The sequence below is a fragment of the Amphiprion ocellaris genome, chromosome 9 (assembly GCF_022539595.1).
Source record: "Amphiprion ocellaris isolate individual 3 ecotype Okinawa chromosome 9, ASM2253959v1, whole genome shotgun sequence".
Classification (NCBI taxonomy): Eukaryota; Metazoa; Chordata; class Actinopteri; family Pomacentridae; genus Amphiprion; species Amphiprion ocellaris.
Window position 1 is genome coordinate 10,168,485 of NC_072774.1, and position 24,643 is coordinate 10,193,127.

The window sequence follows — 24,643 nt, forward strand, 5'->3', positions numbered from 1 at the left end:
TTGATGAACTCATAAACAATGCACTTTAAATCAGGCGCCAACATGATGGGGAAAGTGCATGCATGGTGGATTTCACGAGTGATCCCTGCAGGGGGGGAGTTGATTAATTCATGAAATGTGGTTTTTTTTTATTTGCATACAGCTGTGCATGCTATAATATACATATTGCATGAAAATGACTGTTATTTAGACATGCAAAGAGTTGCACAAAATGAACAAAAAAAAAAGAAAGAGGAGCTCATACATGTGCCTTTGTGCACTTTCCCACCAGTGTTTCTGAATGGTATTTAGGCAACACAGGTTTTTCCAGAGCAGAAGGAGGAAGCCTTGCAGCAAACGAGACTACCAATGCACATTCCCTCTTATTCCCTCCCCTGCCTGCCTGCCTGCCTGCTCGGCTCTCTTCTACCACCCCCTCTCCTCTCTGTCTGTCTCTCACTCCAGCAGAAACACTCTCTGCTGAGTGTGGGGGGATGGGCGCACAGCTCTCTCTCACCCTACCAACATTGAACTACACCATACAGAAAGAGGAGGAAAGAAGAAAAAACCTTATCTACCAAAGAGAGAGAGAGAGAGAGAGAGAGAGAGAGAGAGAGAGGGTGAGGATGCACGGGCAGTTTCAAAGTCTCCCAATAATTAGGAAAAATGGAGCATTTGTCTTCCTCTCTTTTCAGTCAAATGAAGCAGACATTTTTGGCATCCCCAAAACGCACAGGGTTTTTTTTTTTTGCGCACAGCAAATGAGGGGCGGGATGGTGATGAAAAGTGTGTGCGCAAAGCAGAGGGAGTTTTCCTTTTTTAGGAGTTATTGGGTGCAAATATGTTTTTTAAAAAATGTTTAATAATTTCATTGTGTGTCGGTTAAAATTCACATTCTGGGTGTAAGTGGGACGCCTTTTGGTTTTCTTTTCTCACTCCCTCGACACAGTGTCTTTCATGCACACAAGCGCACACACATCTACCTCTAGGGGGCTTATAGGGGGAGAGAGGGGGGGAAAAGGCAGGAAGTACCAATGAGAAGGCATACTTGATCACATGTACAAACATCGAAACACAATTTAACATTCTGCCTGACACACCCCCCTAATGCACACAGTAGCTTCTGCAGGCTGCGAGGCTGTGCACGTTTAATTTCACAGCCACGTCGTACCGCACAGGGTTAATGTGATTTCCCACATCAGTGCGAGCTCGCAAAGTGGATCACACTGTATTTTAGTCTCACTACAGCCCTGCATGCACGCACATGAAGCCTCGTCTCCAACTAGGCGTGTGTCTGGGCTCAGTTTTAATGGCAAAAGCATGATTAAAATGAGATTTTGTACACATTTTCGCATTGAAAAGAGAGCAGAATGCCAGCAGAGGGGACGGTGTGAGTGAAACAGGGAGAGTTTTAGCTGCATTTAGAAAGACAGAGGATCTTCCATCCCAGAGACCAGACACAGGGCCAGTTGTGCAGAAACACAGATTTAATGTGGCTTCCTCTCCCCGCCTGACTTAATTTTTCTGCTCTGGCTGCAGGAAAGAAGTGGAGCAGACTTTTGTGGATGTGGGAGGAGGATTTGCAAGCACATGTGCCATCTGCTGGACGAATATTACACCCAGGAAAGGAGGACTCACTCCTGGACAAAGTCACACTACTAGTTCTGATGTGATGGTTTTGATTTGATTCACTTCATCTTTGTCAGAAAATCTCCTGTGAACATCAATGCTTTAGATCTACAGGATTACACACCGTTTATGTTTACCCTGAATGTTCCATAAAACCCATTTTTACTGAACAGACAGCACTGCAAATGTTGTGAGGCACTGCAGAGTTTCAAATTCTGATATTCCACCATTTTCTGCATCATCCTGAGACGTCTTCCTCACTAATAAAAGCACAAGCACACGTGAGCAAAATCTGCTGCATCATTTTTTTAAACAATTCACCAAATCATACAAAAAACAAAAAAAAATGAGACTTAATTTATGCAACAATAATCTTAAATAAGTAGCAAGAAATATATGAAAAGGGACACATTTAGTATTTAGCCAGTTTCTTCTCCAATGAAATATTTTTGTCTGAAAATGAATAATTATCTGTAACATAACAAATGTTGATGTTACTGTAGGCAACAGGAAATAAAGCTTAATCAAAATATTCAAGTAAGTGTGGTCATTTTATTGTTTAAGAATGAACATGACAATAAAGACCTGGATGCTTAACATGACATTTGACCTGATTTGTTTTTTTTAAATAAGGCATTCACAATCATCAATCATAGTCAAACAAAAAGGAAAATGAGGGACTTTGCTCTTTAACCATTTGGGAAAATGTATTCAAATTTATTGGAAATTAATTTTGTTGCCATGTACAAAGAAACATCAAAAAGTATTAATAAGACTACATATTATTGATAACTAAAGAAAACTTCTGCATTCGCTCCCTTCCGTCTTCCTCATTCTGATTTTTCTGAGGTGTGGCACAACCTTAGAGCATCTCCAGCACCCACAGTTAGTTCCTGTCTTTCCACTGCTTGTGTAGAGAGAAATCAGGCCAAGTGAGATGGATGTTGCCAAGACTCCCCTGGTACACCGGCGCTTAAGAAGCGACCACTTTAGTCCTTTTATTTTGCCTTTTCAATTCACAGCTCCTTCATTTCGTCCTCCACTGTCTTTCCGCTGGTTTCAACATACCTCTCTTGCACACCAAGAGTACTGGAGGGGTTGAAAATCAAGGAAAATATGTCAAAACAGACGCATTTATATGTAGCATTCAGGTTACTTTTAGCATAATTATCCTGTATCATTATAAACATCAGGGTACTATTAAGTTTGTCAGCCATTTCCAGTAATGTTTAGGTTCGATTTTAAACCAGATGAGTCAGCATGAGTCACCGCAGTGATTAGGAAAGGATACGAGTTGAACTGGAAGTCTGCCCCCACAGCAGCTGACATCATGGCCTGCAGATTCCTCTCCTCCAGGTCTCCAAAGCAGTAGCCATTGGCTTTGTCGACTGCTCGTAAGACCTGAATCATGCTCTCTTTGTCCTGGGAACAAAAACAAAAAGCAAAAAAAAGGAGAAGCACTTTATCTGGGGTTTTTCCCCTTAGAAATTCAGTAAAACTACCCACATAAGCTGTGACAAAAACTCTCAGTGAAACCCTAAAAATATGCAGTTTAAAAGGATTAGAAAGTATAACGTCAGTATCCAAATCTGGTTATACCTGATACAGATTCAGATTTGCTATATAAAGCGACCTTCCTCAAAAAGATGTTAAAGGCTTCTTGAAAATTTATTCACACATCTTCTTCAGCCCTGTGTTTGGTTTATCAAGGTTTGGCTTTGTGAGGTAAGCAACAGATGCACACAAAGCCATAAAACCCAAAACTTCCCTGACCCCCAAAATACACAGATGAGCATTTTGTCCCTCACAAGGTCAAAAACGGTGTGTTTTTGCTTTTTCAATTGGCTATGTTAAGTACCATGGGTAACCAAGGAAACAAGTGGTTTCCTAAATAAGAAAACACAGAACTGCACAAAGGCTGCACTTCACCACGTTGGGAACCTGAACACAACAATTCTTTTTTTGGTTCAACTACTAGTCCCATATGCTGTGATGTTCTAAAATCTTGTCTCTGGATGCAAACAGGATCAAATCATTCTCCAAAAAGAAGTAATGTCAGGGAACGAATACAGTGTGCAGGCAGCCCTTTTAGCAGTCCAATCCATCTGCAGAAAATCAATCCAATCTAAGATTTGAAATGCTGAAAGTGATTCATGATTTACCTGTTCAAACAATGAAATACGAGGTGAAGTTCCAAGGAATTCTCGGAAGGGTCGAGGTGAATTAATGTTGAATGTTCAGGCGACTTCTACTGCGTTTTCCTGCTTTGTGGATACCTAAAGTCTCTCTCTGGTCATTGATTTACCCCAAAAACTGATATCTGAGGATCAAAGTTACACATTTAGTAGTTTCTTCCATGAAGATAATCCCTTCCTGCATTCAAATAGCTTAGATGTAACTTTACGCTGTTGCTTCACCAGCCACACCAGCTCTACGCTAAACAATGGCAAGCTGTATTATTGGTGTAATTCAGTCATACACGTTAGAACTGTGAACTGATTCCGAAGAAGAATAATGAAACAGAGTATTCCAAGTTGACGGGAATGGCTCTTTAGTTTGTTGCGTACAAACCCTGGTCATCTGAATTCTTTATTTTAAGACTGTTGTTGGTACACTGTAGTTTTAAGATGGAGATAAAACACTTGATTATCAATAAAGGGCATCTTTCATAACCTATTTAATTTATGAAAGCGCACAGTAATTCACATAAATACTAGCTCCTATCGGTTAGAATACACCATCAGCAGTATATAATATAGTGAGTCATTGAGTTCCATTCAGTGCATCGTGTAATAGGAATTGTCTCAAGAACTGAAGTAATACCTGTACATTGAGAGGCACAAAGGAGACGAGGCTGTAATCTTGTATGACCTCTGCCAGCTTTTCATTGAGATGGCGGAATTTCTTAAAGAAGGGGTCAGCAGCCAGGTGATCGAGGAGATACGTCAGGTCCATGACCTCTGTGTAGAAGTCTAGGTTGAAGGCTGTACAACATACAGATAGGGAAAACGTTAACATTGCGGATGAAGTACAAACTTCAATATACATGTAGATTCTCAGCCATCCTGGTTCTTCAGCAGAAGGCAACTGGTTCATGAAGAGGTTTGGCCTCTCATCCGAGAGACCTCATCAATTTTAACTGGATAATGCTTCAATAAAGCAACCAAACACAAACTGAGAAATGCTTTATCAGCTATCCAATGCAGTGAGGAGACTACAGACTTGTATATAAGGGGAACTAATCCATCTCTCTACAAACAGGAGAACCAGTTCCTCAGGACAAGACTCAGCTGTCCACCTGCATCTGATGGATAAGGGACACTCCTTTTAGGACAGCAAGTCCACATTCTGGGCAGAGAATACAGTTGGTTTGAGAGAGGGGTGAAGAAAGATATCTGTGTGAAATTGGAACAGCCATTTTTAACCAGTGGAGGTCTGCTATACCACTTATCAGGAACTTATAATGCACCCTTTAGATCCCTTCCCAGACAGTTTCACAACTAGTAACACCTTGAATCATCACTCACCTGGAAATATCAGAACCATTTACATCTCAGATACGTGAGTCTTGGTTTATAAATGGGCCATTAGCCTTATGATTTAGAGGTGAAAATAATTACTTCGGACTCCACATCACTCAGTTAAAACTGAAGAAGCCTCTTAGATGACAAGTGAGACGTCTTCAAGAGCCAAGAAGAGGCCCAGTTGTCTTCTACTAAAGCACTCAGGATGATAAAATTCCATACTCTGTAAATTAACCAATTTCTGAAGCCAACAGTCCTTCACTCACCCAGTTTGCCGTACTGCTCAATCAAATCCATCTTGGAGAGGACGTTGACATGGGGAAGCTCCACATGCAGCATGGTGGACAGAGAGGTGCATAGCACAGAGATGAACTTGGCTGGATCAGCGCAGTAATGGGAGTCCACGAGGTGCACTGCTGTCAGCTAAGAGAGAGAGTGGTGGAAAGATAATCATAAAATGGAAGTGAAAACCAAAGTAGAGGTGCAACGAGTTATCGATCAGTTGTCGTATGAGTAATTTTTGAAGCAAAAAAAGTGTAAATTCTCTGATTCCAGTTTCGTAAAGTGAATACTTTCAGGTTTCTTAAATATTTTGTGACTGCACACTGAGTATCTTTGGGTTGTGGACAATACAAGGCATTTGTGAACATCATCTTGGGCTTTGAGAAACACTGATGGACATTTTTTTAATCTACAGATGAATTGACAATGAAAGTATTTGTAAGTCGCAGCACCAGGCTAAAAGTGCAACTACTTTGCTATAATACTGCTGTATTATTTGGGGTATCTGATGTCTATTTGGGTACAGTATTAGGTGGCATGAATGCTGAAGAAACTCACCCTAAAATTCCACTTAGCCAGCTGTGAGAATATATTCTTCACTGAGCTCTGGTGGGTGTAGAGCTCCACCTGTCCAGGACAGTCAAACAGGAAGTAGCAGTCACTGTACTGCTTAAGCTTGTTCTCCAACCAGTCCAGATTTGCTTCCACGTACTCCATGCAGTAGAGAAGCCCACCGTTGGGCCCCAGCTTCAAGCCGTCCATGACATCGTCCAGAGTGACCAGCTCTGAGATGTCCACTACACACGAATATGGGATTCCCTCATTGGCAGGGTCCATGTTCACCACAACCACCTTGCGCCCAAGGTGAGTCAGGAACTCCTGCATTCCTTGGCAGTAGGTGGTTTTACCTGAGCCTGGAGGTCCGATAACCACCTGGCCGAAGCGGAGGGAGGGTTTCACTCCTGACTGGTTGGACATGGTTTCAGTGCCAGCGGCCAGGAGGGCCTCAAGTCAGATGGGACCTGGATGTCAGAGGGGCCACATGGGATGATGACCTGTGGAGGGTTTCAGCATCCAGATGGAGTGTCACCTGGCAGAGTAAAAGCGTCTCATTTTAGCATAAAAGAGCAAGATGTTCAGCTTTTATGACGTTAACTACTGAACTAAACTATCACAGGCAACAAATAACTGTTGGACTCATCAATACACTTCGGTGAGTTGATGAATAAAACTTACTAGATGTAATAAATTATACGTGTACGTGTTCAGAAGAAATCTAAATCAACCTGGCTACAGTTTCCGCTATGACATTGTGCCATTCTATTGAAAAATACATGCATATTGATGGATAATTACCGTTTGCCACCGTTACGTTTGCGTTCGTACCGCAGCCGCTAACAGACTAAAGCTAATCGGAAGTACATCCGGGTCAAGCAACAGAGTTGACAAAATAAAAGTCTCTCGTTTTCATTCAATTGTTGGGGTCATCGCTTAACTTTGTAAAACTCCATGACAGTTTTAAATGTTTTAAGCTATACATTACAGTATAATTTCTTTAATACATCATTACAAATATGCAGTATTAATATAGGAAAACAAGTTTTTTTTGTAATAGTGAGTGAGTCATTTCAGATAATAAACTTATTTTAAAAAAAGGTAAAAATGAGCACAAATGGTTTGCATGGTTTGAAAAATGTTTTAATATCAAAATCAGTCAATAAGAAAACACTGCAGTATATTTTATAAATACCAAAAAAAATTTGAAAAGTCATTTTCGTGGCCCAATGCTGCCACCTGGTTGCCATCCTCTGTACTTCATGCTGGTGTTTGGTTGGCGTCTCAACAAGGTGTCACCTCCATCTATATCTTTGGGTTTATCATACACAGTGGTTATATGATAGTCCGTTCTAGCCTTTTTTACAGGATGCAGTACCAATTTCTCTCCATGATACCTGCAGACAAGAAAAGCACTGGCATTAAAGTGCTGCATATCTGAACACAAGACAGCAATACATTCACAAAACACAAACTATGCTATTGCCCAACATTATTTCCCAGTTAACCACTGTTCTGCAGCACCATTGAAGTTCTGGGACATAGAAAAAAAAAAAAATCCTCCCTAACATTAAAACCTCATTGCTCTGCAGAAAAGCATGTTAGAGAAACACTTTAAACATAGAGGAGCACTTTGGCATAAATGATGAACTGAATTTGTCATGTCCGTCTAAGTTGTTTAGCTGTACAAATCCCTACAGTTGTGCTTCTGTACCCTTTATCCTTGTAACTTTATGAGAGGTTTATCCTATCTCTTACAATATGTCCCCCTTCTGATATGAAACAACAGATTTTTTTGTCCTGTTTTCAATCAGTTATAATAATTGTACACCTGATTTTGGTTCACTATATGTGTTTGCCTCATGTCTTTGTCCATTTAGACTCTGACGAAAGCAGAGTACTGCTGAAACATTTGTCTATTTACACAACAAAATGCTGTAAATTCAGCAGTGTGCTCCAGCCCTCCTTTATGTATTCAGGAAAACAGTAACATCAGTGTCTACTCACTCACAATTAAAATTCTAAACACAGCATGAAAATGGACTTTTCTGAATTGGAGAAAAGGTTAAAAATGTCATTTCTATTGTTGTACACAGAAACGTATTGAATTTAGACAGCTGTGCATGAAAAGGTTTTGTGCTGTTTAACTGGTGCCAAATTCTTGACCAAAGAGTTGATCCACACCCTCATCAGGTGTGGCTTTAAAGCACAATGATCAGATAGTGTGACCAGCAAACAGACACTTCTTTGACAAGTGACTATAAAAGGAAGCCTTAAAATGCAGCTTAATTCAAATGACATAAAGTCAAAGTTATGATTTCTTGTCTGTGACCCCACTCTCGATCTGCCATTAATTTTCAATATACTGCATGCTCGGTTGTTTCATGTTTCATTTTCCATTGCAGATTTTCCATGTTTTAAAAGAACTAATACTTCTGTTAAATAAATAAATAAAACATTACTAGTCTCACACTTATATTTTTGCTCTGTGTACATTTGATGCTGTTTCTATTTTTGTGTTCAAACTCACCCAAAGCCTCTTTTGCAGCGGGGATGTTGGCCCTCATTCTCAAGAGCTTCAGGAATCCCAGCCTGACTGTTTCCCAGTCCTTCACCATCCTTCCAGCCCTGCTTCTCCATCACACGACGGCCAACACCCTAATCCAGGAAAACATAAAAAGAAATTCTATTTCACACATAATATTACAAAAGAACTAGAACTAATGATGCACTGCAGCAACCTCCTCACCTTAGTGTATCTCTCAAAACTGCCTATAGACTGATTGTGTCCTGAGCCATCTTCAACACCGTCCCTCAGCCTCTTTTCATATCGCATTCGGACGTAGTCACGAGCATCCATGTCACCTCCATCTGTGAGAGAAAGGACTGGGTTAGAGACAACTTGAATCTGCAGAGATAATACAGATTGGATGTTTTAGTTAATCAAAGTAATTGCAGATGTAAAACAAGCTTGACTTACCTTTGTCATAGTAAACACTCATGTCCACATCCCAGTCATCTGCTGTTTGTTCGTCAAAATCTGAAAAAAGGACAGAAAGAGACAAAAATGTAACCTTTTTTTAAAACTTAGTATCAAATGTACCAAAGACTGAAAAACAAAAAACAACAAATCACATAACTGAATATGTCACATTTGGATATGTTTAGATCAAAACCAAATTTGAGAGCATTTAGAAATAAATGAACAACTGTCTTATTATTGTCAGAGCGGAATAAAGTGGATTTTTTTTCTTTTGTAAGTTAACAATATGTTTAAAAAAAAAAAAAGTCATATCTCAACCAAAATTATTTCCAAAAAATCCTTCAGAGCTTCAGCTTGACCTCACGTAACTATGTTGGCTAATGTGGTTAGCATCCATCAGATAACTTAAATATGACTTTTAGAAACATCTTCATTACTACTATACATTCACTAGAGGTGCTTCTTCTGAAGAATGTGTGGAAAACTGTATGATTAATAGTGTATTTGTTGCCTACCTCCTTCTTCCTCCTGCCAGTACTGAGCATCGGTATAAAAAACCAGGCCTGAGCCCCCTTTTTCCCACTTCAGCTCAATCTCTTCTTCAAACAGTCTCTCTTTGCTTCGCTCCTGGCTCGTAACGTCTTCATGCAAAGCCTCATGCCGCTCCCACTCCTCGCAGCAGTCATCATCCTACAACCAAGCAGATGAATAATTGGTAAACCACAGTGAAGTGATGATGACAATTATAACACAGCCTACACATGCTAACAACAAGGCATTTATTTGACAGACTGATTGGCACTGATTGATCTGAACTTCAACCTACATCATCTGCATTTGACTGTGCATCCTCCTCTTGCTCTTCTTTCTCTGCCTCATCAGTCTCTGTTGTTTCTGTGTGATCCACCAGCATTCTTGATCCTGAAGTTGAAGCAGGCAGAGACCCAGGTCCTGATATTTCATGTCCAGCAGCTGTTAATACAGTTTCTTCCGTGGCTGGAAGTGTGCAAGTGTTGTAGTACTGGAAAGGTACGTTCCCGTAACGGCGGTTGGAGCTGGTCTTGGGGAACGTGAGGCCCAACTTCCGAATGAGGCGTGGAGGAAGGCGGCAGGCCTGGATAAGCTGGAGGAACACTTTCACAGGTGTTCCCACGTTCCCATTCTGCATCAGAGCGGGTGGATTCAGCTCAGATAAGCTTTTGAAATCAGCCTCTGTGAAAAACTCTGTTAAGGAAACACGGTGCCGCTGCTCATACTTTGTTTTGTATGGGAATGACCCATCATCTGAAAAGATAAAAGAAAGAAATGAAGTATAATCAGTAATAACATCTCATGTCACAAATAAACATGTCAAAAAACAGTAAATATCGAATAAATAACAGTTAACACCTACCTATACTAACTATGGCTGAATGATTTAGGGAAAATATCTGATCTGAACAGATATTGAAACTGAATGTTTTGATGTAAGTCCTGCTTCAAGTTATTATTGACTGTGCAGTACAGTTAAAACGTGTGATGGAGCAATCATATGAGACACCATTAAAAGTACAACTGTCAAACAAGGACGATGACATTAATTTGCAAAACTATTGACATGACAGTTTAAACTCTGGTTCAGACATGCTGCTTAATATAAATCAGTGTAAGTACTTTGAGAGCAAAGAAAAACATATTGATATATGTGTAATCATACAGGCAAGACAAGAGTTTTCACATTTCCCTTCACCTGTAAACTGATTATTGTGTAAAACAGACATAGTGCCACTTACATATATCACATATATGATATATACTACATCACTAACCTTTGTTGTCTGAAACTTTAACTCTCCTGATAACACAACGTCTGGACAGCCAGTTTCCCTTGGAATCAATCCAGTGATTCCCCGCATACATCCTCACAAACCTGTCCGCATCTTTAGCCTGAACAGAGACGACACAACAGCAGGATTTCACCGGCTGTTTCGACTGGGAGCCGTTTTTAGTTAGCTCGTCGGTGTCGGTAGATTTGGACGGTTTGTCCTCTTCGCCTGGTTTCCCACACACGGTGGTTTCGGGCCCCTCGGACTCCCTGAGAACCTCCGGCCGGTGTCGGTAGTGAAAACAGTGAAAACCGCCGCTTTCTATGAACTGGCTGAAGTAGTTTCTCAGGTCCGCCGAGCGAAAAGCTACAGGAATGTTGCTAATAGCTAAATACACCGGAGCTTCAGCTTCACCGTCCGCCATGTTTGTTTATGTGAGCAGCGAACGTCATCAGAACGGCGACAAGAATAGACGTCATAGACACTTCCGCAAACTGCACGAAATCTAAAAAATATTTGTCATTATATACAGTATCATATATGTACTTTGTATTATATATGTAGCCCAGATTATTATTTTTAATTATTTACATTTTTACTTAAAAATGAATGTCCAAAGTAATTTATGTCCTTTGAAATTGTGTGTTTTTGATAAAATCCAGTGTCAGTAAATTTTCTATTTGTTTTTGGTATTTTCTGCTAAATTCTACAACATTTTAATACACTATATACTGAGAAAAGCCGATGCAGTAGTTTTGTAGTCAGTTGCTAGGCAGTTGCTAGTCATGGCTACAACCAACTAGCTCAGTGAGTTTGCTATTTGGATCAATCATTGAGAGAGAGTTGCACATTTTGGCAACTCACAAAACAGAAAAAGGCTATTTAGTCAAATATTTGCATGTGCCAGTTTGATGTGCAATATCATCAAAGAGTACAATGTGTTCCACATGTAAAAGTTTCAAAGGTCATGGTTGGAAGCCAAAAGTGGCTCCTGCGCTGGCAAAAATAGTAGTAAGAGAGACCAAGTGGAATCCAAGCTGCAACACCATCTGGATGAATCAAAGCAGTTCTGGTATCAGCATGCTAAAGCAGACATTGAACAAGGCTGGTCTCCATGGATGCTGACCAAAGAGGACTTCACTGAAACAAAACAGACACAAAAGCTGTGGAGGGAACTGACAACCAGAGATACCTTCCAACCTCAAAGACCTGGAGATGATCTCAAAGAGGAGTGAAACAAAATCCCAGTGGAGACATGTGGCGAGCCTGCTGGCATTTATGGGAACTGTTTACAATAAAATACAATACAACACAATACAAGAACTTTATTTATCCCCAAAGGGGAATTCAATTGTGTAAGTGCTGTGATGGCAAATAAAGGCCATTGATAGCTGAAGAAATGTAGGAATAAGTCTTGATATGGCATATCTTTTACAAATATGTTAAAAAAAAACAACCAAAAATATATATAGAAAGACGTTTTTACCATTCTTTGCCACAACCTTATGTCAAGGAGTCACAAAAACAACCTATTAGTCAAATAAAAAATCACGATAAAGCAAAATCGATATGAATAATTTTGTTTATTACTTATTTACGTACTTATCCAGGCCTCACCCTAAACCTAAACTTTTAACCCCTACAATTAAGAGATCTGGTGACTCAGCAGTGGTGATTTGCTGCAATAGTTTGCGTCCACTTGTCCATTTAGGGGGAAAAGTCTCTGCAAATAAACATAAAGTTGTTCTGAGTGATCTTTTGGAAGAATTATGTTCCATCACATCAGTAGAGTTTCATGACTTGTAGAAGGTTTCTAGCTCACAGTAGTTGCCAACATTCAACCTAGGCAAAAATCATTAAAATAAAACTAAAGAAATCAAAATCAAAATTCAATACAAATTTAAATGTATCAGAGCTGTCAGAGTCCAGATTTTAAGATATGAACTGTAACTTTCTTTCTTTCTTTCTTTGAATGTATAGAATAACACCCTACCATCATGTTAAAGATTTAAATATGTGATTCCAGTTTATTTCCCCTAATAGCCATGATATCCTGGAAAAAGTAATAATAATATTGCAAAGGTCAAAATACAATAACTTTTACTGAGAGTAGCTTGGAACATGAAACATAAAATGCAGACATTAAATGTAAAATGAACATAAAATAGTAAGAACACACTCACTGAACACTGTTAGTGGTCAATTCTGTTCCCAGTCTAACTAAAAATGCCGAGACACAAAAATAGAAACAGCATTCTGAGTCAGTTTCTACTTCATATATTCATTTATTGATTTAAACACTTGTATGAGATGCTTAAAGTTCCCTGAAAAAAAGCAAATAAACGAAAAAAAACTTTCCAATCTTTCACATTAACGTCTGTCTTTTAACCTCTTTAACAGAAGCAACCAAGAAATAGTTGGGTGAGAGTTCATTAACCCAGAGGCTAGTTCCTAATCTGGCCTTCACCTCAGCTTTTATCGTAGTATTTTGATAGTAATAGCCAGTAAACCTAGGCTCTGGTGTCTGGACCCTGACATCACTTTACACTTCATATTACTCATATACTGTGCATTAGTCAGTAGCAATCCTGGTTTATGGAAGCTCATAATAATCCTTGAGAGTATCATACTTGTGTGGAAATTTCAAATAATGAACTAAAGTGACCTTACAGACAGAATCATCCAGAAAAAGCAGAAATTTGACATCAATTTTAGATATGAAATACTAACTAAGCTGAATCTGTGAAAGAATTAACTCAGGGTCTCGTGAATACATAATATATTATATTAAATAAATACCGTAAATGCATACAACAAATTTGTCTGTTTGTGCAGCAAAATAAAGCAAAAAATAACAATAGATAGTGAGATTTTAACAGAAGATGTCTTATTATAACCAGGAATATTACGGCATCTGGATAAAAATACACTCTAATGAATTTTTGGCTTTTGGGACACGAAGAAAATGAGGATAAAACTTTGCAATAAAATTCACTATTGTCAAGATATTTGATACCTGTGCCAGTAAAATAACAATACATTTATGATACCTGTCATTGCCATTTCCATCTGTTATTTTCCTTCTTATTGAAGAAAATTTGCTTTGCTTTTCAAGTGCATTAATTGGTTCTTTGTGCATCTTTCAGCAAAATACTGCTACTACTTCTTCTCAGTTTCAAAAGCAGATTTCCAGAGCAGAAAATAAAGTGGCTGTAGCACACTGCTTAATTCACAGGCTTTTATTGTGCAAACAGACCATTTTTTCAGCACTACTGTTTCTTTATGAGAGCCAAAGTGGACAAAGACATAAACCAAACAGACATATTCAACCTCAACCAGGTGTACAGTTGTCATTGGATATTTGGTTTAACAGGGTTTAAAATCTATTGCATGATGTATCCAAGGAAATGGAAAAATATGACTTAAGTCAGTAACTATCACTCTACACTCTAACAACAAGGACGGTTTTATAACTGTATTTTTATTAACAAGTTACTACTATTTCAAAGATTTCCCCTGCTTTGCTAAATTACAGATAAGAACTAGTAATATCACAAAAAGGAGTATTAATTTATGTGTACAAAACTCAGCAAATGAAACACTATTATTTTACAAATAAGCTTCATTCTCAACTTCACCTAAATAACACAGTAAATAGTCTGTCCTTCTCCAGTGTAGCATTAAATCAAGGATCCAGTGCAAGTTTTCTCTTTTTCTATACATTTTTTCAAGTTTAAAAGATCCCCTTTCACATGATCATGGATTTAGACTGATAAACAGATATGTTGTACAGAGATGTACGTCGCTATGGACAAAAGAAAAAAAGTGCATTTAGTTTTTGTTCATGTCTAAAAAAAATCACAACTGTATTTTATGTTTATTATTGAACTTATAGAACGTTGTGGTGGCGTACTTGACTGCTTTACAATAGTAAGGTTTATTAATATTTGCCCAGCACAAAAACATGCATTAAATGAATATAAACTGAAAATGAAGAAGCTTTGCTAAAGAGGAATTAATGACAGAACTTGTGTATTGGACAGCATTACATTTTACAGGTGAGTGAATTCCAGGACATTTGGATGATTTCCCCCCCAGTGTTGCCAATGAGCACACACTGTAAAAGTGATCTTTGGGTTGATGACCTTGTTAAAAAAGAGCGAGAGAGAGAAAGAGAGAGAGAGAGAGACACAGACACAGAGAGAGAGAGAGAGAGAGAGAGAGAGAGAGAGAGAGAGCCAGGCAAATGAACCTCTGCTGTATTAGCAGTAGGTCAAGGCCAAGTGTCATGTTCCAGCCGTCATGTCCATCACACACATGTGGCAGCACTGGGCAGCCAGTGACCTGGGAAACCTCACACCAGAGGAAGTGAAGTCAGTTGGAGGTCAATACTGGAGGGAAGTTTTCCAAGCGTAGCAAACTGAGGAATTTGAAGTTTCTCTTCAAAATCATCTAATCATCTTTGAAGCTCTTATTGCAGTCAGAGTTAACCGTCCTAACTAGTGATTCAAATTTGTAATCAATGATGTATTTTAATTTCATAATAGTTAAAAAAAAAAGGCTTGGTTGCATTCATCAGTCATTACATCATGCTTCAGTAGATTGTTTTGCTTCCTTGATCTCAGAATACAGCAGTTGTTCCACTTATAGCATGAAGGACATTTTATTTTTACTGTCCTCCTGGAGATAAGCGTCTGTCCTCCGTGCCCGTCTCTGCCTGCTCCTAACTCTATAAACACAGGCCTTATCACAAGCTTTTACAACTGTCAGCATGCCTCATGAAGCCTGAGGATTGCCGGGTGCATTATAGGTCACTCTGCTGAGAGGATCGCGTTCTTGGAGATAACTTAACGAGGTTTAGAGGCCTGTTAGGACTTAGCCTCCGTGCGGGTGGACATCACATCCAGGATGAACGATCGCAGTGTGTTCTAATGAGATTGCGCCATGTATTGAAAATATTCTCGATTATTCTTTCAAGGAATGAGTAAAGAGAGCGATGAGGTAAAGCAAACACTCGGTGACTGGTGCTGCCAGTTGTGTCTGCATGTAATCTCTTTATTGCAGCCATTGGCGTTCTGAACTGACCTTGACTCCACTGCTCTGAGGTTTAGATCCATCTCTGGAACTTCCATTGTGTTGATGGTTTTAAGCCTTTTGGCCAGCGTCCCATCAAAAATAAAAAGTACAATTCATTTTATACTGTGTTGGCTGTGACTTTGGAATGTGGTAAACATTTTACTGTTAAGGAGCTGAATGTCCAGACCAAAGGAGCTCGTCATTGAGCTGTTTGTTTATGTGGGACTACAGTAAAGCAATTTGCTTATCAGTGTCAAGCCTCGGTGCCAGGCACGGAGAAGATAGAGAATTCGGATGAAATCATTTGAATGACAAGTGTGACATTGTACATCTGTTACAGATACAGCAAAGTGGAATTTTGTAATTTTTGTTGGCAAGCTCTCCTCAAATTCTGGATGAAGCAGAACGAAAATATTTATATGTCGGTTTGGAATCACAGACGTGATAAAGATCAACCTCATGACCAAACTTTAAAAATTTAGATTTTACATTAGTGTTGGCAAACACAAATGTTAATTTTGGGATCTTTTTTTCAAATATTTGGTGGGAATAGAATTAGAAAACAAAAACTACTAACAGAAGTAGCACAAAAAGTGCTTGTACAAATGGTAAATGCATTTCCAGAACTTAAGAACTGACATAAAATAGGATTTCAGTGGTTCTATCCACTCATCAATTTGCCATAAGGAGCATTTTACTGGCTCAGTTTGGATCTACTCCTCCTTTTAGAAGGAACGCTTACTAAAAATTAGTACAAAGTTGTACTAATTGATCATCATTAATGTGTAATGAATCATTTCAATTCTAATGACGATATGAATGATATACTACAGCTTTTGCAGTCACCAGATCTCAGCCTACTCTCTTAGAATCAGGAGAACTTCCTCTGAGGATATTCAAGGATCTTTTCTCACTTGGAGGGTGGAGGAGCTTCTCAATTCCTGGAGGGATTTCTTTCTTTTATTTTTTTTTTTTGAGTGATGTGTCGGGCTAACTGACATTTTACAGCTGCGTCTACAATTTAGGCGATATGTTTTTTATCTTTAAAACTTCTGTTTTATTGTATTTGTAGATCAGAGATGAGCTGGCACTTGTGCTGCAGCTTCTTACCAGCAAGAACACCAGACATCACTTCAATGTTTTCAATTTTCAGTTGTTGGCTCACAACACTGATAATTCCAACTGCTTAAAGACTATCATGGTAGTCTCAAGTTTCTAATGACTCCTGTTACTCTTAATTGTCTATGATGGAATTATTTAAATTAATGCATCTGTGTCACAAAAAACAATCATGCATTTTGGTTCTTTCATACACTCATGACAGGTTTTTGGAAATTTGACTTAATCTACTGGGTCAAAAATATGCATACAGCAATTGTAACATTTGGTTTGATGTCCTTTGGCCATATTCACCTCATTTAGATGCTTTTGGGAGCCGTCCACAAGTTTCTGGTTGTATCTTTGATCTCCTCTTGACAGAATTGGTGCAGTTCAACTAAATTTGTAGGATTTCTGATGCAGACTCATTTCTTCATTAGTCCACAGGTTCTTGATGACAGGACTCTGGAAAATCTAAACCTTAGTTCTAGCCTGATGTAGTCATTGCTTTACCATTCTTGATGTGTGTTTGGGGTCAGTGTCTTGTTGGAACACACAACTGCATTCAAGACCCTACTTTGTGGCTGATTATTTTAGGTTTTCCTGAAGATGTGGAGGTAAACAGCCCTAGAGCATGATGCTGCCACCACCATGCTCTATGATAGGTTTGGTGTTCTTGGGGTTAAAGACCTCATCTTCTTTCCTCCAAATATTTTTATGGTCATTGTGGCCAAGTCACTCAAACTTTGTTACATCTGACCAAAGAAATTTCCTCCAGAAGTTCTTTTCTTTGTCCATGTGACCAGCAGAAAACTTCAGTTGAGTTTTAAGGTTCTGCTTCTAGTTTGAGGACTTCCTTCTTCCTCGAAAATGTAAAACGCATCTGAATCTGGATACTGACAGCTGTGTTCTGGCAATTTTTAATTAATTGCAAACTTGCCTTTAGGTGATTTCTGGTTGACTCCTGACCATCCTGACCCACTGTCTGTCATCAGCAGGTGATAGCTTGTTTCCTTCCTGATGTGGCAGTGACATAACTGTGCTATGCACTTTATACTTACATTGATTTGCAAAGACGATTTTGAGATCTGTAGCTGCTTTCAAATGGCTCCAAATGACTTTTCAGATTTTTAAAGTCAATTATTTGTTTTTTCAGATCTATACTCAAGTCCCTAGACTTTCCCACTGCAGTCTTTATGACTTAGACTGATGAATCATACTGACTAATTAAATTGGCTCAGAGAAGTCAGAGTCAGCAGTAATTGCTCACAAGAAGTTAAGAGACAATGCCTCTGATTATCACAACTTTCTACATCACCAAAACTGATATTTCAAGTTGCTGTATGTATATTTTTGACATATACTAAATCCATGAAATAACAAAAATGCATGATTGTTTTTCTGTGACAAAGACACATGTGCTTCAATGATTTCATCATATAAAATTAAGAGTTATAGGAGTCATTGGAAACTCAAGATTGGTGAGAAATACATGATCTTTATGAGTGCATGTGTATGATATGTTTTGCGCTACTTGTCACATATATGCCAGCATGTGGTGTATGTTGTATCATAAATCATCAGTACCACACACCCCGACTTAAACACCAAAATAATCACGAAGCATTTTTTAGAAAAGGAAAACTGAAGCAGAGGTGGTGATTTTCAGTCTACTCTTTGCTTTCAGTACATCGGCAGAATGGATCCTACCAGTGACACAAGAAGGATTCAAAAAGCATCCATATCAAAGCTTCTTTCCAGACTTCACAAACTGAACATTTAATTTATCACTATTAGAAGATCTAACTGACCTACATGACCTTTTCTTATAAGCTTAAATCATCAGTACACTTTATTAGTTTGCTTTTTACTCTCCCGGATAATTACCATCAATATATTAATATATATTTTAGCATCTATCATTGTGCATTGCAGCACATCTAATAAATATGTGTAAACATATAGTGAAAATTGCATACTTGAACAAACACTTGATATTAATTTCTTTCAGTGGCCCAAAAATGACCTGGTATTCTTAATGTTAGAGTTGGTCATTTTCTCAAAAAAGATTACAAAAAAAAAGGTGATAGTTCTTCCTGCACTTTGAGGTGTAAATTTTACATCATATGACACGCTTTCTTGAATTTTTATGTACCTCCTGCATGACTATAAACTCAGTCAGTTGTGAACCAGCACCCAGGACCAATGAGCTTTAACCAGCACTTACTGCTGCTCCTCTAAAAATGTTCATTTGGACTTTTTATAGTGGGTTTACATGAGGTACATTGCAGTCAGTGTATTATCATCTAAGCAGTAAACTGATGTGGACAGAGTTGAAGGCAAAACACAAGTTAGCCCCCTAAAAAATGGACAATCAATTTAAACTAATGCCATATTCTGAATATTTTCACATCAGTGGTGTAGCCACGGCACAAGAAGCACTTTCTCCAAAGAACAGCATAAAATAAATTACACCTATAAAACAAAAATGCTTTGTACTCTCCTTGAGTCTAGAGAAATAGAGTTTTATTTGTGTTATGTCATCCCAATGTAAAGTCTGTTTATGGGCAGATGCAACATGCAGTGAGCCAAAAGCAAACCCTGGAACAAAGAATAATTAACTATTAGCTGAAGTTAATGTATTTCTAGTTCGAAAGTTGGGAAACTAATGACCTCATTATTTATACAACCCTGTTAGAGATGTTTACAGCTGCTGGTGAAGTCATGTTATTTGATTTTGTCCATATTAAAGCCAAACAATTATTGTGAAAAATATTATGCAACCGATTTCCACCAAATCAGACTTTCAAAAAACCCCTACTGTTCCAGGTTTAGATGTATTGATTTAAAAACAACTACACCTCATGAGGACTTAACTTCTAGGTCAATGCCCTTCGTTCTGCGCTGGCCTCTTTCCAGCTCCACAGGTGTGAGCTGGCAGGGTGCAGGGCCACAGTGGGGCTGATTACCTCCACAGTCCTTGGTAGCTTGGTACTGCCTGGGTTAACGACACCGGCTACGAGATAAGGCCCAACCCTCCTGATACCCAGGCGTTACTCCAGCAGCTCCTTTTCATTGAGAAAAGCTTATCGGATTCCCAGGGTTGTTCCATCAGTCACCTGGCAGAGCACACGGTTGTTTTTCACAGGGAGCGTATTGACAAGTCAAGGTCCACCGAGCTGGGTGGGTTGGCCTTATAAATACAGGGACGCCGGAGGTAACAGCAGCAGTGCTCTCAAGCTCATAAAGATCCCATCCTGTGAGAGGACGCATAGACCGAGTGTGTAACTGCAAATCAAATAAAAATGGATAACGGATGTCGTTGTTCAAGCAGCAGCGATAGGCTTTCCAACCCTATCCTCTACAACATCCTCAGCCAAATGGATAGCAGCAAACCCAGCCAAGACTACATCTCAGTACCTCACAGATGCAACTGTGAGGTGCCCCGGACTGTGTGCTTGAAAACTCCGTCTGAGATTTGCAAAGAAGCCTCGGCGGTTCTGGTTAAAACCCTCCACTTCATGAAGAACTTACCTGCTTTTAACCAGCTGCCGCCCAACGACCAGTTCACACTTCTCAGGAGCTGCTGGGCGCCGCTCTTCATCCTGGGCCTGGCTCAGGAGCATGTGAACTTTGAGGTGATGGACGTCCCCACCGACAGCATGCTGAAGAAGATTCTCCTGAACCGCCAGGAGAGTCCAGACATGGAGCGGGAGCAGCCCAGCATGGCCGGCGTCAGCAAACTCAAGGGCTGCCTCAAAAAGTTTTGGAGTTTGGATTTGAGCCCAAAGGAGTACGCATACCTCAAAGGAACCACGATATTCAACCCAGGTGTGTATTAATCAGACGTCACTTCATAGTAAAAGAAATAATCCCCATCTGACATGTGTATAACCCTGCTTTTCCTACTTTTTGGCATCAACAGATGTTCCAGATTTAAAGGCGGCTCTGTTTGTCGAAGGCCTGCAGCAGGAGGCTCAGCACGCCCTGAGCGAGGTGGTCCAGCCTCTTCACCCAGGTGACCACGATCGCTTTGCTCGGATCCTCCTCACGGCCTCCATGCTGCAGAGCATCACGCCCAGCCTCATCACCGAACTCTTCTTCAGGCCCGTTATAGGACAAGCGGACCTGCTGGAGCTGCTGGTCGACATGCTCTTCTGCAGATAGAAGGGGTTGGACTTCTTGGAGAAAACCGAGTGCTGTGCTTGAACTTTTTCCGAACAGCAGGCTGCTCTAAAAGGCACTTAGAGACGCCAGTATAAACTGTGAAGTGGTGAACATGGGATTATGAAAATTGCTTGCATTTCCACTGAAGCTGAGGTCACTTTAACCCAGTCTGAAAATCCACAGAAGTGGAAAGATTTGACTGTTAAAATACTTGATTCTTTCTGTTTCTCTCATTGTTGTAACTAAGCGTTGTCTGCATTTACAGAAGATTTCTAATAAATATATTTTTGTACATGAACGTAACAGTGAAGTTCTGTCTCAGTCTTTCTCTCACAGCAAGTGAAATCTGACTCACTGTTTTATGTACGAGGTCTGATCTGAACATCTTCAAGCTCCACTTCATCTGGCAGATCCATCATGAGTGACCTGTCACAGTCAAGTATTGCCTAAGCGCATTTATTTTTAAATTCTTGCAGATGCTGGAATTTCCAAGCCTTTGAAATGTGTCTAAAAGTCTTTTATATCACTTTTAGACATTTTTTGTATGATACAGCCCTAAATATATGTTGGTTTAGGTTTGTAAGTGTAGTTTTCTAGTATATTTGAAACAGCTAGAAGCAGAAAACAGATTCTGACAGTATGCCAGTACATCTTCTCCAACTTTGAGGCAAGTTACTATTAAAAATTAACCAGTAAGCAGTCAGTCTGTCATACTGGATAGTGCATTTAGTCAAATACTGCACTTGAGTACAATTTTGAGCTACTTTGCTTGAGCATTTCCAAGTTTATGCTGCTTTATCTTTCCACTCCATCACATTTCCAAGAGAAACAATGTCTTTTTTACTTCTTTAGCTTCCTGCTTTAGTTTGTTAAAATAACATGTTGATTTTACACAGTGGATGATATGACAAGATTTCAAAAAATAACACATTATTAAAGGTTAAAGCATCGGTTTCAAACGTTTTTGCCTTCCAGGTTTTTTCCTGGCTCAGAATGGACTTTTAAGGGAGTGACTATGCATGACAGGAAGCATGATCTGGCTGCGTACAGTGAAGAAAATGAGTCTGTGTTACCTTATCAGACAGAAATCTATGCATTTTCCTTTCATTTCTGATCATTCGATAAACAAAAATGGCTATTATGCTTGAATAAGTGAAACCTCAATTAACCAAACTGGTTAATTTTCAGTTGTTATCATTTTAGCACTGGTGATTTTCCTCTGTCCGTGGCTAAAATCTCTTTGAAGGGTGCCAAAATTCCTCAATTTGGGAAAAACCCTGGCTTCTGCCGCCTTACAAAAAGCAGTGTGTAGTCCGGCCCACATTTCAGAAGTCTATGAGTTGTTAGCAACTCCACCAACCAGAGATTTCTCCCTCTCAAGTTCTCACGTGGTTACATTTCAGTGAATTTTCCAATGATCTAATATCTGAGCAAAAATCAGTATCAGATTAGAGAAAAATTCTGAAATCTATGTGTGTGTATCAGAACTTCACTTTTTTCTTTCCTCTCCAATTTATCATGTTTAGAGCCCTCAGATTTATTTGCTGTACAAAGTAGTTGAAACCTGCAGCAGCTGCAATAGTAATATCAAGTTTATGCATCAATGCTTCTCTATTATTAATCCAACCGTGTCATATAAAATGTCAGTCAGAGGGACCAAACCAGTACTTTTACTTTCACACTTTAACTACATTGCTCATAATACCCATGTGCTTTTACTATAACTAGGATTTTTTATGCAGGACCTCTCTTGCATAGGAGTATTTTTGCATTGCTGCACCAGTACTTTCACTTAAATAAAGGATCAAAATACTTTTTCCAACCCTGGTCATAGTTGAAATTGCATTATATTTATATATTTATCATAGAAATGGTGACTCAGTGGTTAAGGCTTGGTGTTACTGATCAAAAAGTTGGATGTTCTACTCTCAGCACCACCAATCTATTTCTGTTTGACCCTTGAGAAAGACCCCTAACCCATAATGCTCCAGGTATCATGGCTGATCCTATGCTCTGTCCTCAGAAAAAGCAGCATTATGGTGAAATTTAACCATTCTGCTGTCACATATAAGTGACAAATAAAGGATTTTTCATCCAATACTGACATGATGAAATGTTACTTACAACGCTACAAAACTCATTAAACTGTCACTGTTGAATAAAAGTTGCATCAAGATACAGTTAGGTGGTTAAATACAGTTAGGAAACTAACACCAGTCTATTGTGACCACAAATGTTAAAGAATTACAGTCTGCAGTGTTGTTTTTAATGGAACTTTGTCTCCCTCTCATGGAAATCTGTGGAACTCACATATTTACTCAGACAAACACAACACAAAGGTATTGAAATTAGACTTAAACTGGCATTTTTGCAAACACCTAACCATATAGAAGCCCCACAGAAGGCAACTATCACATTTTTAATACACAAATGTAAGCATAAAAAATATGTACGGATGCTTAATCGAGTGTGCTGTAAAAATCTGAGCTTCACCTCAGTAATCTGCAGGCTACAGTTAATACAGAGCAGGTCCTTTTGATTCGTCCTACGCTGTGGTATGTTCGTTGTGAAACAGTGAGCATTTACATGACACCTCATACAGGTAAAACAGGAATGTGCTGGTGGGGGCAGAGAGCCGGAGGAAACGGGGTTACACAGGGCAACTGCAACACACAAGCAGAAACGGCAAGTGGAAAGAGGCAGAAGAGTACAGGCAAATGTGTGATTTGCTGGAGTTTCAGCTTTGCTGAGTGGGGATTGTTATTTTTTCTGCCGAACTGTGCCAAGCAGTGAGATCTTTTCATCTGTTTTTAATAGAAATCAAATCATTTGTAGTGCTTTCTTGATACAAGTGCAGCTATTTGTGTAAATTTGCACCGTTTAAGCCAAGTTAAACACAAAAACTCACATTTTTAGTCACAGAAGATGTAAGAATGTCATTAGGCCAACTGCTTAGAATAATCCTAAACATATTTGGAACTTATCTTTAGTGCACATTGGTCTATAATTACTGTTGCTGGCAGCTGCAGCCACAGACCTGCAAACTAAAGGCACAACACTCTTAAAACATACATAAAAGTAGTTCAATTTGTTTGATCCTAAGCTGGACTTCACAACAGGTTTCTGAAATCGGTCAAATTTTCTGCACTGCTTCTCCCCTTTCCAATAAATGACAAAGAAAAGACAAACCCCGGGATTTTATTTCCTTTTTGTCAGAACCAGCCAAACGGGTTCCTTCTTTTGCTGAGGGCGGAAAAAGCCTGCCTGCCACATCGCAGTGACCTCAGGGAGATGAGCCTGACAACAATAATCCTGAGAGATAAAGAGGAGAAGTAGGCTAAAGAGACAGCGCCAGAAACCCTTGTGGAGGAAAGAACCTGTTGATATACAAGGACGAATAATTTGCTGCGAAACAAATTGAGTCGCTTAAATTCAGGCTAAATGAATAGAGAGGATAAAGGCTGACAGCAAAAGCTGTTTAAGCACAAGATGAGACTTAAATGTTACATTTACTGGTTGGTAGCACATTAAAAAAAAGGCATAAA

The 24,643-nt window shown here is 39.2% G+C and overlaps 3 protein-coding genes across 3 annotated transcripts; 1 reads left to right on the plus strand and 2 right to left on the minus strand.

The window, feature by feature from the left end:
• Positions 1-2,140: 2,140 nt before the first annotated feature.
• Positions 2,141-6,848, minus strand: gpn2 (GPN-loop GTPase 2). The gene is made up of 6 exons (XM_023278405.3): positions 6,771-6,848; positions 5,973-6,504; positions 5,399-5,555; positions 4,432-4,592; positions 2,900-3,030; positions 2,141-2,697 (listed from the first exon to the last, which is right to left on the minus strand). The coding sequence occupies exons 2-6, from the start codon at positions 6,390-6,392 to the stop codon at positions 2,625-2,627; spliced, it is 942 nt and encodes a 313-aa protein (XP_023134173.1). The 5' UTR covers positions 6,393-6,504; positions 6,771-6,848; the 3' UTR covers positions 2,141-2,624.
• Positions 6,849-7,090: 242 nt separating this feature from the next.
• On the minus strand, positions 7,091-11,201 carry gpatch3 (G patch domain containing 3). Its single transcript, XM_023278411.3, has 7 exons — positions 10,761-11,201; positions 9,779-10,236; positions 9,468-9,642; positions 8,950-9,009; positions 8,719-8,840; positions 8,500-8,627; positions 7,091-7,366 (listed from the first exon to the last, which is right to left on the minus strand). Exons 1-7 carry the CDS (start codon positions 11,179-11,181, stop codon positions 7,183-7,185), a joined length of 1,548 nt encoding a protein of 515 aa, XP_023134179.2. The 5' UTR covers positions 11,182-11,201; the 3' UTR covers positions 7,091-7,182.
• An 8,949-nt stretch (positions 11,202-20,150) lies between these two features.
• Positions 20,151-21,401, plus strand: nr0b2a (nuclear receptor subfamily 0, group B, member 2a). The gene is made up of 2 exons (XM_023278404.3): positions 20,151-20,762; positions 20,857-21,401. The coding sequence occupies exons 1-2, from the start codon at positions 20,237-20,239 to the stop codon at positions 21,096-21,098; spliced, it is 768 nt and encodes a 255-aa protein (XP_023134172.1). The 5' UTR covers positions 20,151-20,236; the 3' UTR covers positions 21,099-21,401.
• The last annotated feature ends 3,242 nt before the right edge of the window (positions 21,402-24,643 follow it).

Bases quoted from the DNA above. Each gene is read 5' to 3' on its own strand.
- gpn2 (XM_023278405.3), bottom strand. From the start codon at position 6,392: ATGTCCAACCAGTCAGGAGTGAAACCCTCCCTCCGCTTCGGCCAGGTG. The intron at 5,556-5,972 runs GTGAGTTTCTTC...TCTCTCTCTTAG, and splicing joins TGGCTAAGTGGAATTTTAGG to CTGACAGCAGTGCACCTCGT. The intron at 4,593-5,398 runs GTGAGTGAAGGA...TATGTTGTACAG, and splicing joins TGAGCAGTACGGCAAACTGG to CCTTCAACCTAGACTTCTAC.
- gpatch3 (XM_023278411.3), bottom strand. From the start codon at position 11,181: ATGGCGGACGGTGAAGCTGAAGCTCCGGTGTATTTAGCTATTAGCAAC. The intron at 10,237-10,760 runs GTTAGTGATGTA...TTATCTTTTCAG, and splicing joins TAAAGTTTCAGACAACAAAG to ATGATGGGTCATTCCCATAC. The intron at 7,367-8,499 runs GTGAGTTTGAAC...TCTTGTCTGCAG, and splicing joins CGCTGCAAAAGAGGCTTTGG to GTATCATGGAGAGAAATTGG.
- nr0b2a (XM_023278404.3), top strand. From the start codon at position 20,237: ATGGATAACGGATGTCGTTGTTCAAGCAGCAGCGATAGGCTTTCCAAC. The intron at 20,763-20,856 runs GTGTGTATTAAT...TGGCATCAACAG, and splicing joins AACCACGATATTCAACCCAG to ATGTTCCAGATTTAAAGGCG.